Source organism: Carcharhinus amblyrhynchos, chromosome 2 (genome assembly GCF_965287045.1).
Source record: "Carcharhinus amblyrhynchos chromosome 2, sCarAmb.v2.hapA, whole genome shotgun sequence".
NCBI lineage: Eukaryota > Metazoa > Chordata > Chondrichthyes > Carcharhiniformes > Carcharhinidae > Carcharhinus > Carcharhinus amblyrhynchos.
In genome coordinates, this window is record NC_137325.1 from 64839060 (window position 1) to 64855700 (window position 16641).

General features: G+C 40.4%; 1 protein-coding gene across 2 annotated transcripts in view; it reads right to left on the reverse strand.

Annotated features, from left to right (window-relative positions):
* Positions 1-13530, reverse strand: part of klhl7 (kelch-like family member 7) — a 31908-nt gene extending 18378 nt beyond the window's left edge. Inside the window, exons 1-7 of one of the 2 annotated variants that reach the window (XM_080207061.1) lie at positions 13053-13137; positions 9695-9837; positions 4090-4192; positions 3886-3979; positions 3609-3733; positions 768-943; positions 234-408 (exon numbers count right to left, since the gene is read on the reverse strand). In XM_080207061.1, coding sequence (XP_080063187.1) covers positions 234-408; positions 768-943; positions 3609-3733; positions 3886-3979; positions 4090-4099 — 580 coding nt within the window. In that variant the 5' untranslated portion in view covers positions 4100-4192; positions 9695-9837; positions 13053-13137. Of the gene's footprint in view, positions 1-233; positions 409-767; positions 944-3608; positions 3734-3885; positions 3980-4089; positions 4193-9694; positions 9838-13052 lie in introns of both variants that reach the window. The other variant, XM_080207054.1, reaches the window with a different exon arrangement.
* Between the last annotated feature and the right edge of the window lie 3111 nt (positions 13531-16641).

Sequence of the window (16641 nt, forward strand, 5' to 3'; positions counted from 1 at the left end):
GCAGATTCCTGCTAGTCTTTCTACAAAAGCCTAGCAAATATGCATGGGTCACATGCTGGTCATTATAACATACATTAAAAAAAACTTAAATTAAATTAACCGATGAAACCTTGTGGCTTAGCGTTCTGATCTACACCAAAATCCACTTTGTTGAGAACAGAGTTTAAAGTAATCATATTGTTGCCCAAATTAAATATGGCAATGATTTAGGTAGACAAAACACAAATACTTACTAATAACCATTTTAAGACACTCTGGATTATCTTGAATGAGTGATTCTGCTTGGACAGTTTTACTCAAGAAATTCTTAGAGATTAGTGGAAATCGGACTTTTGCCAGAATATCAACCATATACTGCTGTCGATTGAGCTCATCATATTTTAACCACCTGACTGCTGCATCATAAACCTACAGTGGAATGGAAATAAAACATCACAAAGGAATGAATCATATCTGAAGAGAACTTGCATTCTTTAAATGTATATATCGAAGACAGACCATGAGAACAAAATAATATCTTGTTTGTCTTCCCCCAAAAAGTATTTACAGTAAAATATTAAAATGAAACGAGAGAGCATTTCTAGCTCCTGAATGATTTTGCAGTCAGCAGAAAATAGCAATAATGGATAAGCTCTCTTTCCATCTAATCCTACTTCAAATACTCAATGTCAAGATATAATTACTACTTTTTCCTATACCATAGTAACCATACAGTTCATTTGAATAAGGAGGTTTTGAGAAGGGAGCTTGAAAATAGTTTTGTGTACCTGATCTTCTGCTCTAACTGTCAGTGCATCTTGTTTCAGCAGATGAGTTACTCTTTTGACATCAAGTTGCAAAAATTCATCAGTCTTGTAAACTTCAGTGAAATGCTGATGAATGAATGCATCTGCTGAAGTCTTGAGCTCTGGGCAATCGAGGCACTCTGCCAACACACTTATGCCTACAAACAAGGTCAGAAAACAACCATGAAGAACCGTAGTAAGGGGGGCATTTGGCCAATCATACATGTGCAGACTTCCTTCACATAGCCTCTTTTTCAATTAGTTATCCATTTTCTTTTTAAAGATTATGTGGCCTTGAGTTCAGTTGTTTCCTGCAGCAAAGTATTTCATGTCCCAACCACCTCTGTGTAAAAAACAATTCTTCTACGCATTCTACTCCCTCTTAGCGATAAGATCAATTATTGACTCCTTGGCAAGCAGTCCCCAGCAGAGGAAACAGTCCTTCCTTGTCATCGGATTGAAACCCCTCAATTTTCAAAACTTCTGTTGCACCCCCCGTGTTTTCAGCTTTCAGAGAAATAGTTCCAATACCTTTCCTCATAATTTCTCATTCCCATCATAATTCTGGTGATCTATGACAGACAACGTGTGGTTTTTAATATCTTACGATGGAGCACCAAAAACTGCACACAGTACTCTAACTGTGGCCTAATGTCTTGTACAAACAAACTAATTTAGAATCATAGAATCTCTACAGTGCAGCAGACAATTTTTTAAATTAAGTTTTAAAGTAATGAACATACAATTCCTCTTTTGAGGCAAATGGCTTGTTCCTGTTACGATGTTAAGAAACAGTCTTGAATGACAGTCACACTCTAATTTGGCATTAGACAATAATTGGTCAGACAGATTTATTTTATTTATGGTGAGAGACCAAGAGTTAGGATAATAGAATCCTACAATGCAGAAGGAGGCCATTCGGCTCAACGGGTTTGCACCGAACACAATCCCACCCAGGCCCCATCCCCACAACCCCATGCATTTACCCTAGCTAGTCCTCCTGACAGTAACGGAAAATTTAGTATGGCCAATTCACCCTACCTGCACAGCTTTGGATTGTGGGAGGAAACTGGATACTCAGGAAACCCACACAGACATGGGGAGAATGTGCAAAGTCCGCACAGACAGCAATCTAAGCCAGGAATCGAACCCAGGTTCCTGGCGCTGTAAGGCAGCAGTGCTAACCATTGCGCCACTGTACCACCAGGAAGAGCAAAGTGTGAAAGAGCAATGGGATTTGGTGCCCATATATACAAATCCCAAAAACTAGTGCACAGGTTATAAATAGACAAATGTAATGTTGGTCTTTATCTCATCTGAGTTAGAATATAAAAATTAGAAAATAATGCCTTAGCTGCGCAGAGCCTTGGTCAGGTCCAATCTGGTATATTAGAGTTTTGGAAACTGAACCTCAGGAGAGATATATTGGCCTTGGAAGGTTTACAGTGCAGATGCACCAGAATGCTAGGGGCTTAAAGGATTAAACTATTATGAAAGGTTGTCTAAACTTGGGTTGTATTCCTTTGAGTTTAGGAACATAAAGTGTCATCTAATAACGATATTTAAAATGAAAGAAAGATTTGACACAGTAGATGCAGGGAAAGTATTTCCTTGGACAGGGAAATGTAGAATTCAAGAGTACAATATTAAAATAAGGGCGAGTCTATTAAAGAATGAAAATCAGGAAGCACTTTTTCTCCACACAAAGGGGAGTGGAAATGTGGGATTCATGCCCCCAAACAAGCAGTGGATGTAAGGTTGATTGAAATTTTCAAAACTAGGATTGATAGTTTTTTCAAATGAGAATACCAAAGGATAAAGAGCAATGACAGGTAAATAGAATTGAGACACAGATAAACCACGATCTAACTGAAGAGTGAAACAGCTCACAAATCTGAATGGCTTCCTCCTGTTCTATCTTCAAATCTGGTTTACAATTTTCTTCTCCTACGACTGATGTTGTTCCTAGGTCTCAGTGTTGTGAATAGGGTTAGAGCGGAAAATTGCCTACTATTTGCACAAGATTCAAGTAGGCTTTAAAGCAATATAAAGGATATCGTGGTGGCACAATGGTTAGCACTATTGCCTGACAGTACCCCCATCCCAGGTTCAATTCCGGCCTCGGGTCACTGTGTGGAGTTTGCACTTTCTCCCTGTGTCAGCATGGGCTTCCTCTGGCTGCTCCGGTTTCCTCCCACACTCCAAAAACGTGTGGGTTAGGTTGACTGACCATGTTAAATTGACCCTAATGTCAGGGGGATTAGCAGGGTAAATGCATAGGGTTACAGGAATAGGGTCTGGGTGGGACTGTAGTTGGTACAGACTCGATGGACCAAATGGTCTTCTGTACTGTAGGGATTCTATGATTCTAAATTTATTAAGAATTTATTTACACCCAAAGATGAAAATCACACCACAAGTAGGAAGTACAAGCAATTTCCCACTCCCTAAACAGGCAAATGTAGTGCCAGGTTGAGATTAATTTACTCATTATAACCCAATGGTCAACCTGCAAGTTTATTGATCAACATAATATAGTCATTCGCTGGATCATACTAGCAAGACATGGAAAAGATTAAAATCAAAACTAATGTCAAGAAACGAATGACACTGCAGAGAATGCTTTAGAAGCATCTTTCTTTCATTGAAGCTGCCAGGGTCACACTGTACAGCATAATTTGTCATTATTTCTAGCTTTTAAATCAGATTTCAAGACAATACAGGGAAAAATATGGTGGAGGTTTGTACGATAAAAACTATAGTATCACTAATGTTTACCCTAATTGTTATTGGACAACATCTTAATAAAGATCAGTAACATACCAAGGCAATTTGAAGCATCAATTTGCTCTTTAAGGAACTCAACACACATTTTCTTCACCGGCTCAATCTGATACTGGTTTGCTGCATCCAACAGAGATTGGACATTATTGCTGTTAACAGAAATCCTGCAAATATTTTTTAAAAATTGGAAACTGTTAACTGCAGTTTCTTTGAATCAAACTTTTGCATTATGTTTCCCAAGTTTAAAGTTTAAGGGACTGAATACAACAAATAACTTTTAAAAATGAATAAGGGGTCAAGACATACATATACTCACCTTGCAGTATACGCAAACTCTACCAGCAGTTCAATTATGTCAGGTTCAGCATCTTTGAGTTCCACTTCATAAGACTTTGATTCAAGCATATTTGCTATCAAGGAAGAGCAGTCCATTAATAATTAATTAATTTGCAGTAAGGTGCAATGAACCTCAATAGTCACTTAATTAAACTGTAAAACTGATCAGCAGAAACAAACTTACTGGTAAACATTAGACTGAAAAAGTGGCTGGCAGCTGCAAGCACTACTCGATGAGCTGGGATTTTCCGATCCGACACCACCAGAAGGACATCACACAAAATTTTCTAAATTGAAAATGTAGAAATTATGAAACAGAAACAAGCTGTTTTGTCAAAGCAGTCCATCTTGTACACAAACAATAATCCTAATCCAATGTGCCCACCTATTCCTATATCATTTTATCTCATTTGGAAATCACACACATATATTGCATTCAAAAAAAATCAGACAAATACTGCAATGCAAGAAATGTTGTGGCCAACATGAATATGTAACTATAATAAAAGCAAATTACTATGGATGCTGGAAATTTGAATTAAAAACTGAGTTCCTAAGAAAATTGATATTCAACTTGAAACGTTAACTCTGTTTCTCTTTCCACAAATGCTGTCAGTTTTCCAACATTTTCTGTTTTTGTAAGAACATACAAGTGGTCGGTTGCAGGGCAGAATTCAAGTATTTTCGCCTTACATGCATTAGGGCAGACACAAGTACATCAAATTTCAAAAGGAGCAACAATTTATACTGCATGAGAAAAGGCATTACCATAGATTATACACGAGTGAACTATTACCCTCAGATGTTTTTGTTCACTTTTTTTAAAAAAGGAACAATGGCTGGACATGTCCCTTTTGTCTACAGAACACAGATTTCATATGAAAATATGCATCTACTATCAAGTTTACATGAACCATAATGCAAGTCCAACTAACCATCTTAAGTTGGTTGCTGGTACAACTTTTAAACACACTTGGAATTGTTCAGCTAATGCTGTCCACTTGCAGAATCATGTCTAAAGAGATACATTATGTTCTGATAAATGCAAGGCCTATTGCAAACAGCCAATGGGATGTGCTATTTGATACTGCCAGATTTTGGAATGTATGCCTATTGCTCTGAAATTTACATACCATATTACTCATTTGAGTGGTAGACAGAACATCTTTTTGTTAACATCACTCGCGTTGCTCTTGGGCATAATAGCAACGTCAAATGGCTGGCTTACTACTTGCTCAAAAAATTGCAATACCTTACCCAAAGTAATCTGAGATAGACTAGACATTTTAAGTCTGAAAGTAGAGGGCTTGGGTCCATTTGTGATACACAGGATGGAATTCTCTGATTGGGGTAGCCATTATCATGCAGGAAATCTTTAATTTGCCCTACTTTGGCATCAGCTTGCACAATGAGCAAATAGCTGGGATCCTAGTGACATGATTGCCTACAAGGCCATTATCAGAGCGTATGGAGCTACAGGAATCACAACACATCGGAATTTTTTTAAAAAAGGTTAACAACTGTGCAAGTTTCAAAACACATTTGATATTCAAAGTGATTAATCTTCCCTGTGTTGTGTGCCAATGGCAGGTAGACTTGCGGTGGACAGTATAGAGAATCCATGAGCAGATTTCTCAACTAGCACCTAGAGGAAAGGGAACTCACTTGATTGCTTCCTTGCAAAGAAGAATTTGAACAACTTAACGTACTCCATCCATCCTTTCTTGCAGCTGCAGATTCAAATAAAACAAACATATCGACTACATATCAAAACACAGATGGGTTAGGAGTCATCCCATTAAAAATGTTTCTCATGAAAAACAGATGAAACTTTCGGTGTGAGCTGGGCCAAGAAAACATACAGTCAGAAGTCTCACAACATCAGGTTAACTCGTCAGGTGAGTGGAGAAGGGTCAGGGGCCCGAAAGCTAGTGGCTTTTGCTACCAAATAAACCTGTTGGGCTTTAACCTGATGTTGTGAGATTTCTTGCTGTGTTTACCCCAGTCCAACGCCCACATCTCCACACTAAGAGAAGATCCCATGGCAACACCATCTATTTGGGCATACATGGTGTCATTAAAGTCAAACTTGACTGTATGTGGTGCAACGTTCATAAGTTCAGATTCAGAAAATGGTGAGTCTAGATTTTGATTTGATTTATTATCGTCACATATATTAACATAGTGAAAAGTATTGTTTCTTGCGTGCTATACAGACAAAACATACTGTTCATAGAGAAGGAAACGAGAGAGTGCAGAACGCAGTGCTAAAGTCATAGCTAGGGTGTAGACAAAGGTCAACTTAATGCAAGGTAAGTCCATTCAGAAGTTTGATTACAGCAGGGAAGAAGCTGTTCTTGAGTCGATTGCTACATGACCTCGGAATTTTGTATCTTTCTCCCGAAGGAAGAAGGTAGAAGAGAGAATGTTCCAGGGTGCATGGAGTCCTTAATTATGCTGGCTGCTTTGCCGAGGCAGCAGGAAGTGTAGACAGAATCAATGCATGGGAACCTGGTTTGCTAAATGGATTGGGCTACATTCACGATCTTTTATACATCCTGTGACCTTGGGCAGAGCAGGAATCATACCAAGCTGTATGTGCTTTCTATGGTGCATCTGTAAAAGTAGCTGAGAGTCGTAGCTGACATGCTAAGTTTCCTGAGATTGCCATGATAAAGTTTCAGGGCACATCCATCTATGGATTCTTTGAGGACCACATTTGCGAATAGGCTTGCAATGTCAAGTGGATACAGTATCACAATATTATTATCAAGATGCAAGTCACATGTATTCTTTGCAAAGGTGATGGAGTCCTTCACTGTGAGAGTGGAAAATTTACCCAGAACTAGTTGAAGCACTCACTCAGTATGAGTGAGTGAATGCATGAAGTGCAGAACCAGTCATAGACAAGATAGGGCGAGAGAGGACAGCGCTTTTGTGCCTGAGACAGCCTGTTCATACATGCACGAGGTGAACCATGAGGACAAATCCTGGCATACACTTATAGCTGCTGCTGTCAAGCCAATAAGATATTCTGCCTACAACACAAATGAATGCACTAAGAATTACACTAACAATTTAAAATTATTAATTGGGCTTGCAATGAGGCTCACTGACACATGCTAGCAACTTAATCTATTCATACCCAGAGACCTGTCTTCTGCAGCAAAGGGAACATGTCCAAGTTTTGCAACTTTTTTCTGTGAGGGACAATAGTAACCTGGTGCATTCTCCATGGCAATACATCAACCTTAGTCAACTTGCCAACCAATTAACACCTTTCCACATGCAGTATAGTTATTATTCTATTTGAAATTTGTCCCAATGAGTGCAAGGTGAAAAGCTTCAACATGGTTACTTTTTTTTTCTCTATCAATATGCAATGGGTATAACATTTCTTACATTAGTATTTGCATGATCACCAAAATTCCACAACAGCCAGCAGCTAAAAAGGCTCTCTTCCCACCCCATCTCAGTCAGGTCTTTGTAATAACCAGCCTCAACCAAAACATCAAGTTTACTTTGGCATTGCAATAGGCTGTACATTCTAACAATGGGAATTGGTAAAGTTAATGCAGAAGTGCAACAATACAAACAACCTGTATTTGCATTTTAATGTCGTAAAACATCCCAAGACATTTCACAGGAACATTATCAGACAAATTTTGACATCAAGTCGGTCAGGAAGACATTAGGACAGGTACCCAAAAGCTGGAACAACGTTATGGATTTTAAAGGCCATCATAAAAAGGAGAGAGGGGTAAAAAGGGGGAGAGGTTTAGGATGGGAATTCCAAAGCTTAGGACCTAGACAACTAAAAGCTAAGGGTGGGGAAAGTAAATCAGGGATGCAAAAACAGCCAGAATTAGAGAGACACAAAGTCCCTTGGCAGTCTGCAGAGCTTGAGGACATTACAGCGATGGGGTGAGGCAATGGAGGGTTTTGAACAGACGGTGAGAATTTTAAATTTGAGACATTGGTGGGCCAAGACCCAATGTATATCAGCAATGAATGTGTTGGTTAAGAGACATTCAAGGTTGTTCAAACATTCCTTTACTGTTTCTCCTTTTTTATCCTTCTAAAAGATTTTGTAACTGTAATTTTAGTTCAAAGCCTTATCTTAACTTAATTGATAAGAAATTTTAGGCTTTGGTTCAAAGTCCAGTTCGTTAAGTTATTCTGCCTTACAAAAAATAAAAATGCCTACACTGGTTAATGTTTGCATCATGAGTAGGGCATCAAAATATCTCATTAGGTTTTGCCATATACTGTTTTGTGGACAAACATGATAATTTTTTTTCCAGCAATATCCCACAAGGAGCAAAATATGAACAGCCAGTTAATCTGTACTTTGTGGTATTGGGAGGAATATTGGCAGTGACATCAGGAATACTCACAACTCTTCCTCAAAAAGTCACATGGGCTCAATAACTTCACAACCAAGTCAATGCTATGCAAAAGATGGCAAATGAAACAATGTTCCCTTAGCCCTGAATTCAAATGATAGCCTAGAATATGATCTGTGTGAAACTTGAACCTACCTTCTGATTCAGAGGCTGGTGTTACCTCCTGAGCAAACTCAATACTATTCTTTACTAAGATCATCCTACATTTAGATGAGTGTGTCTGGGGTGCTAATGCTCAAGTACTATTAAAACTATTTAAATATTTACAAATATTTGGATTGCTCTCAACAGTCTCAGAAAATTACTTTTAATCACCAACTTCATTTTGGTATGAAGAGTGACCTTAAAAATATTAGTTATGTCAAATACATCATCTTCCCAATTCCTATTTACTGATGTCTGACAGGATAATGATTCATACTTTTTCAGTCTCCCTGCCTCCACTTAAATTCTAATCCATTTTAAATCAAGCGAATCCTGAAGGACAATTCAACCTACTTTGGTAAAAGAAAACATATTTCTAATGTTCTGCAATCTGCTTTCGAGATTAATACTTTCCAGGGTTGGGAATAACAGGTCTCACCGATTTCGAAGTCATCAAATCCAGCTTCTGGACGACAATGAACATTCATCAGCAATCGTGCTTAACTTCCTTTGGTTTCTTATAGATATATAAATTGTGTGGGAGGAACTGAGCTATTCAAACCAGGAAAGCTTAAGGTTTGATCCTTGCTCTGTACCGAGTTAGCTGACTTCAATCATGGTGGCAGTGAAGATGTTACAATTAGTTTCAGGGCCACGAAGGCAAGGAAAGGGAAAATAAGTCAGCAGGTTTATGGTCTTGATCATTGTCCATTGACCATAATGGAAAATAATTGCTGGATTGTGAACAGGGACACAGCTTGGCTATGACATTCTCTGTGATTGAACCATCAATGACACTCACTATGTGGACTCCTACATGAATAATGGTTTATTGGATGAAGTACTGATGGCATGTTGGTGCCAATGCAATTGTAGTGTATCCCAACATGAGTCAGCTTTTGGAGGAGATGGGGGCAGCAATCTATATTCATTGTGTTAGGGAACCTGTATTCAATGACCTGGTATGCATAATTGTGGCTTCACAGAAATTGAAGCATGTTGCATCTGATAAATGGTGCACAATAATATTTCAAAGAAGGCTACCTCCATACAAACATCCTTTATGCTGACACAAAATAAATACAACCTTGATCCTTCTATCCTTGCAAACTGCTGACAGATCTCCAACTTCTCTTTCTCCTTGTATATGTTGTCGCCTTCATATCTGTGCTTATCCCTCCCCCAATTTCTTGTTTGAATCCTTCCAAGTAGGTTTCCATAGCATTGAAATGGCCTTACCTTAAATCTCAAAAAACATTATGATACATTATCCCTTCTTGACCTCTCTGCAGCCTTTGACACAGTCAATTACACCAGGGATTCTCAACCTTTTTTTGCTTCTGAGCTCCCCCCTCCCGTGTTATAAAAACTCCATGGACCGCCTGTAACACAACACAAGTATTTTTTCTGTATAAAATGAGTTATACAATTAAATACATATATTTATTATTTTCTTTGACTTACTCAAATGGGAAACTTGAGGAAGTATCAAACATGTGTTACCAGCAGGGATACCATTGCACTCTCACACCAAACGTCCATAGAAGTTCCCCACTTTGTACAGATAGGCTCTAAGGCCTGTCTCTCTTTCCTGCCCCTCCAAGGATAGCTGCCTCAATAAGTAACCTGCTACCTGACAGTCCGGTGCTTTCTTGGAATAGAGTAACTGGAAACCTCGAGTTTTGTTAACAAATGCCTGAGGATTGCAATGGCCTGCCACATTTCCATTTATACAGTAGCTGTAGAATGGGGTGACTCCAAAACCTCTCCAGCTAAGTTAGACTGCCCTCCATTGGGCCTATTCTGTTCTATCTATTCATAGTAGGAGCATCTCAATCAGCATCCCACTCCCACTCTCTTAACTTTTCAGTGAGCTAAGGGTCCAACAAAGCTCCAATTCCTTAATTAAATTTGTCTACTATGTTGAATTTGTACAATAAAAACCTGTACCTGTTGACGTGTGGGGTTGCTGGTTAGGGTGGGGAAGAGGGTCTGGGTAAGATGCTCTGTCAGAGAATTGGTACAGGCTTGATGGGCCGAATCATCTCCTTCTGCGCTGTAGAGATTCTATGATGCATATCAGTACATTATCCAATCACAAAATTGTCACTTTTTGGTTCAGCTGTGGCTCAGTTGATAGCACTCTCACACACTTCAAAAAGTATTTAATCGGCTGTAAAGAGCTTTGAGATCCTGAGGTTGCAAAAGGTGCCACATAAATGCAAGTAATTTCTTTCAAAGCTTCATTCTATCCTCACCAAGCATCCAGGTGTACACACTTGCAACAAGGTTCCTGAACAAAGGCATCAAATGCAGAGTTCCTGTACAGTGCTTTTCCCCGTCCCTAATAGACAGGCAATGAGGCCAAATGTAATCACAGGATATCCTAAAATGCTTTACAGCCAATGAAACACTTTCAAAATGCAGTCACTGTTGAAATGCAGAAAAGACGTTCAACAATTTGTGTACAGCAAAGCCCCCACAAAGATTGAGAGAGTGACCAGATAATCCATCACGGTAAAGGAAATTACTACAGACGCCATGTAATCCACCATGGTGTTGACCAAGGGATATAAGTTGACCTGGACATGAGGAGGATGCGCCTGCTGTTCTTCAAATAGTGCCTTACACATACAAAGGGAAAGGGCCTCGATTCAATGTCTCATTCAGAAGATGGCACCTCTGAATTGGAAGGTGGCAAATGTGACCCACTATTTAAGAAAGGAGAATAAAAGGGAACAACAAATCTCTGCTACTGATGTCAGAGCCTGACATCAGTAGCAGAGAAGATGCAAAAGTCTATTCTCAAGGATAGGATAACTGGGCACTTAAAAAATAATGGCGAATTTGAGCAGAGTCAACATGGATTTAGGAAAGGGAAATCATATTTGACAAATCGTTGAAACTTTTTTGAAGATGCTACTAGGATAGATAAGGGAGAACTAGATATGGTGTATTTGGATTTTCAGAAGGCTTTCGATAAAGGTCCCATGCAGGAAATTAGTAAGCAAACTTAGTGCTCATGGGTTGGAAACTGGCATGGATGATGATTGGTTAACTGACAGAAAACAGAAAGTAAATGAAAGTAAGTGAATGGGCAAAAACATGGCAGATAGAATGTAATATGGAAAATGTCAAGTTATCCACTTCAGTAGGACAAACTGAAATGCAAACTATTTCTTAAATGTTGAGCGATTGAGAAGTGTTGACGTCCAAAGGGAGTTAGGTATTCTTGTTTATAAGCCATTAAAAGCTAACACTGCACATGCAACAAGAAAATAGGAAGTCAAATTGTACGTTAGCCTTTATTGCAAAAGGACTTGAGTATAGGATGTAAGCATGTCTTACTGCAGTTGTACAGAGCCTTGTTGAGACCACACCAAGTATATTATGTGCAGTTTGGGTCCCCTCACCCAAGGAAGGATACACTGGCCAGAGAGGAAGCACAATGAAGGTTCACCAGATTAATTTGTGGGCCTGGATCTCTTAGCTTTTAGAAGGGACAATTTCATCAAAGTGCACAAAATTCTTACAGGACTCAACAAAAACGAATTTCTCTTGATTGGTGGGTTTAGAATGGGGGCACAATCTCAGTTTAAGAGGTAGGCAATTTAGTATCAAAATGAGGAGGAATTTCTTCAGGAGGGTGGTGAATCTTTGGAATTCCATTCCAAGGGGATGGAGGAGGCTCAGTCAACGAATTATATTTAAAACAGCAGCTGATAGATTTCTAGATACCGATGACATCAAGGGATTATAGAATTCCTACAGTACAGAAGATGACTATTCAGCCCATCGAGTCTGTATCGACTACAATCATACCCAAGTCCAATTCCCGCAACTCTCATTTACACTGCTAACCCCCTGATACTAGGATTAATTTAGTACAGCCAATCAACCTAACCCGCACATATTTGGACTGCGGGAGGAAACCGCAACTGGCAGAGGAAACTCAGAGATACAGGGAGAAAGTACAAACTCCACACAGTCACCCAAGGTTTGAATTGAACCCACGTCCCTGGTGCTGTGAGGCAACAGTGCTAACATGTGAGTGGATACAGGGATAATGTATGAAAATGGCATTGAGGTAGATGATCAACCATGATCTAGTTAAATAACAGAGAAGTCTCAAGGGGCAAAATGGCCTACTCCTAGTTTCACAACAATGGAACATTCCCTCTGTACTGTGCTGAAACATCAGCATCAAAACTTCTGATTCAGAGGCAAGGGTGCTCCCAGTGAATTAAACACCTTGTAGAGACAACACCCTTCTCCTCACTACCCTTCCAACCCCCACCCAACAAATCACACACAATTGTTGCTCAAGCTGAATTCAACAAAGAACGTAAATAGTTTTCTACCTTCTTAGTCATTATAGCCCACATTCTACACTGCCCTGCTGATTATACTCACTGAACCTTGGTGGTGGGCAAGTCTCAGTTAATGAAACTAGACTTAGCTACACATCAATTATCATGGAAAACGATCAGCCTTTATCCTCTTTCACATTTTAAGAAGATTTATGCCACTGGACAGTTTGTCTTCACTATCATACATTTTAATGTTCATGCTCCATAGAAACACACAAAATCTTTACCTGTTTTCGCATGTTGTTCATGAAACCCATAAAAGTTGCTAGAAGCTTGGCTTCCTCTCTGGCTGCGAATTTTTTCTCACTTTTCTTTTTGATGGAGCCTTTCTCTGTCCCCACAGACGCCATGGCAACATTGAGAGAGACCACGAGTCGAGTCAGGTCAGGACAGGCCAGGCTGGCGCCAGGGATCAGCAACACTCACATTTACACGGGACAATTCCGATATTTATATCTTAAAGAGGAGGGGGTAAATGTCCCCGGGCCTTGAAGGAGCTGCGGATATGTGTCAGGGTGCCGGGCAGAGCTGCCAAAGGGAAAATAAAGAGCGGATTGCCGTTATTTAAGGGTGCGGATTGCAGGATGATGTATTGGTTTCTCTCTGAGGGAAGGCCGAAAGCTGAATAAATTGCCGTATTCTGAGCAGTGTCGGCATCACACACAACCTTTCCTCTCAATGGGACACCAACATCAGCAACGACAAGACAGCCTCCCAAAAAGGAGAAAGGAACATGGAGCCACAAATAAAATCCCTCCTCAGCAACTCGCTGGCGCCCTCTCAGGATGTCCCGGCTCCAAAGAAGAAACAGTGTTCAGGGCGTGACTGACTTTCATTCCCCTGTCACTCTTTCACCAATACACGGTCTTCCCTTTCTGGCCGACTTATTCTTTACCATAAGTTCCAGAAAATTTGCACATTAGTGCAAATAAATGTCATTTTTTATATCAAAAGAAAATGTAAACAACATGTTGGAAGCTATCAAAAAACAGCACCTGAGTTACCTGAATGGCGTCAGACCACTATAAATATCCAAATTTATCCCCCAAAAAAGCTCACTGCATCAAAACTATATAGCACTTAAAACAATAAAAAATATATTGTTGATCTTGATCCTCATATGGCCAACGGCTAGAAGAATGAATTTTACTCCCAACCTAAGTTCAGCCTTAGAAAGAATAATTAATACACTACGAAGAGAGCAAGAGGAGTTTGATTCTTGTGAGAGTTTTGTGCATTTGGAAGTTCAGGCAAACATTCTTTACAATTTTTAGATGAGACATAAATACTGCCTTAGCAATGTGATTGTAGTGGTATATTCAGATCATCATGGAACCATAAAGTATCTGGGGGCGTCAACATAGCTTTAACCACCAGGATATTGATGGGTTGAATTCCCACAAGGATTTTCCTGATCATCTGTAATAACTTTGGCAGAAAATCTATGGAAACTCCAGAGAATACTTTCTAGGATTAGCTCACTCAAAATATTCTGCTAGATAGCCTACGGCACAGGGACGATATGAAAAGAGAGAAGTGGGTAACCATTTGCAGGGTAACAGAAGAAAACAGAACTTACTGCCCACTGGTATCTAACATAGGAAAAATTGTCAGCCAGACACCAACCTCACCAACCTCTCACCCGACTCTGCCTTGCTGTTGGAATTTTTTCCTCTGAAGTTACACATCAAAATTATGTGCATGCATGGAGGCTATCAGTGGGCTGTACTCAATGTGGGGTGCTGCTACTACAACACTTCAGACTTCAGTACTTGCCCTTTCATGGTTCACAGCAGTGTACTGAGCACCTGTCTAGCAAAGATCACCACGCACCTTGTTGGAACTCAGTTGAATACAAAAAGTGCATCACAGTTCAAACTCTCTGCTCAACATTCCTTCCCTCACTTCATGTCCTTGAAAATATCACTCAGTTACACATCTGCCAACTGGCATAAACCCACAAGTTGGTTGAAACCATCCATGCTGCACCTCACTTAGCATTCCATGGTGACCTGTTCAACTGTACTACTGCCCACCTTCCATATTGGCACCCCATATGGAATAACCTTCCTGAGCAAGATCCAGCAGCACACATCTTCCAGATCAAGGAATGGAAAACACAGCAAGTAACTAACAATTTTCTTGTGCAAACCTCATCAGTCAATGGCAGAATTTGAACTCCAGGTTAAAGTCCAACAGGTTTGTTTGGTAGCAAAAACCATTAGCTTTCGGAGCACTTGCTGCTCCTTTGTCAGGTGAGTGAGATATCAGTTCACAAACAGGGTATATAAAGACACAAACTCAATTTACAAAATAATGGTTGGAACGTGAGCCTCTACAGGTAATCAAGTCTTAAAGGTACAGACAATGTGAGTGGAGAGAGGGTTAAGCACAGGTTAAAGAGATGTGTATTGTCTCCAGCTGGAACAGTTAGTGAGATTTTGCAAGCCCAGGCAAGTCATGGGGGTTACAGATAGTGTGACATGAACTCAAGATTCCAGTTGAGGCCATCCGCACATATGCGGAACTTGGCTATCAGTCTCTGCTCATCTGAGATGTCATGTGTTATGAAGGCTGCCTTCAAGAATACTTACCCGAAGCTCAAAGGCTGAATGCCCGTAACCGCTGAAGCATTCCCCAACAGGAAGAGGCCTGGTGATTGTCGAGCAATGTTCATTCATCCGTTGTCGTAGCTCACGATGATGGCATTGCTGCAGCTGCCTCAGTGCTAAACGCTGACAACTGCCAATCTCCAGATGCAATTTTACAACTCATCCATTTCATCCTGGGCCACAATGTCTTCACCTTCAACAGCCAGTTCTTCATCCAGACACACAGAACAGCACTGGGAACCAAATTTGCACCTCAATATGCCAACATTTTCAAGCACAGGTTCAAACAAGACCTCTTCACCGCACAGGATCTTCAACCGATGCTATACACTAGATACATCGATGACATTTTTCTCCTTTGGACTCATGGTGAACAATCACTGAAACAACTATATGATGACATCAACAATTTCCATCCCACCATCAGACTCACCATGGACTATTCTCCAGAATTGATTGCATTCTTGGACACATGTATCTCCATCAAGGACGGTCACCTCAGCACTTCACTGTACAGCAAGCCTGCGGATAACCTCACGATGCTGCACTTCTCCAGCTTTCACCATAAACACGTTGAAGAAGCCATCCCTATGGACAAGCCCTCCGTATACACAGGATCTGCTCAGATGAGGAGGATCACAATAGACACCTCCAGATGCTGAAAGATGCTCTCATAAGAACAGGATATGATGCTTGACTCATCCATTGGCAGGTCCAACGCACCTCAGCGAAAAACCGCACCGACCTCCTCAGAAGACAAACATGGGGCACAGCGGACAGAGTACCCTTTGTTGTCCAGTACTTACCCGGAGCGAAGAAGCTACGATATCTTCTCCAGAGCCTTCAATATGTTGATGATGAAGACGAGCATCTCACCAAGGCTATCCCCACATCCTCACTTCTTTCCTTCAAACAACTGCACAACCTCAAACAGACCATTGTCCGTAACAAACTACCCAGCCTTCAGGAGAACAGTAACCATGACACCACACAACCCTGCCACAGCAATCTCTGCAAGATGTGCCGGATCATTGACATGGATGCCATCATCTCACGTGAGAACACCATCCACCAGGTACACAGTACATACACTTGCAACTTGGCCAACGTTGTCTACCTGATACGCTACAGGAAAGGATGTCTCGAGGCATGGTACATTGGGTAGATCATGCCGACGCTACGACAATGGATGAATGAACACCGC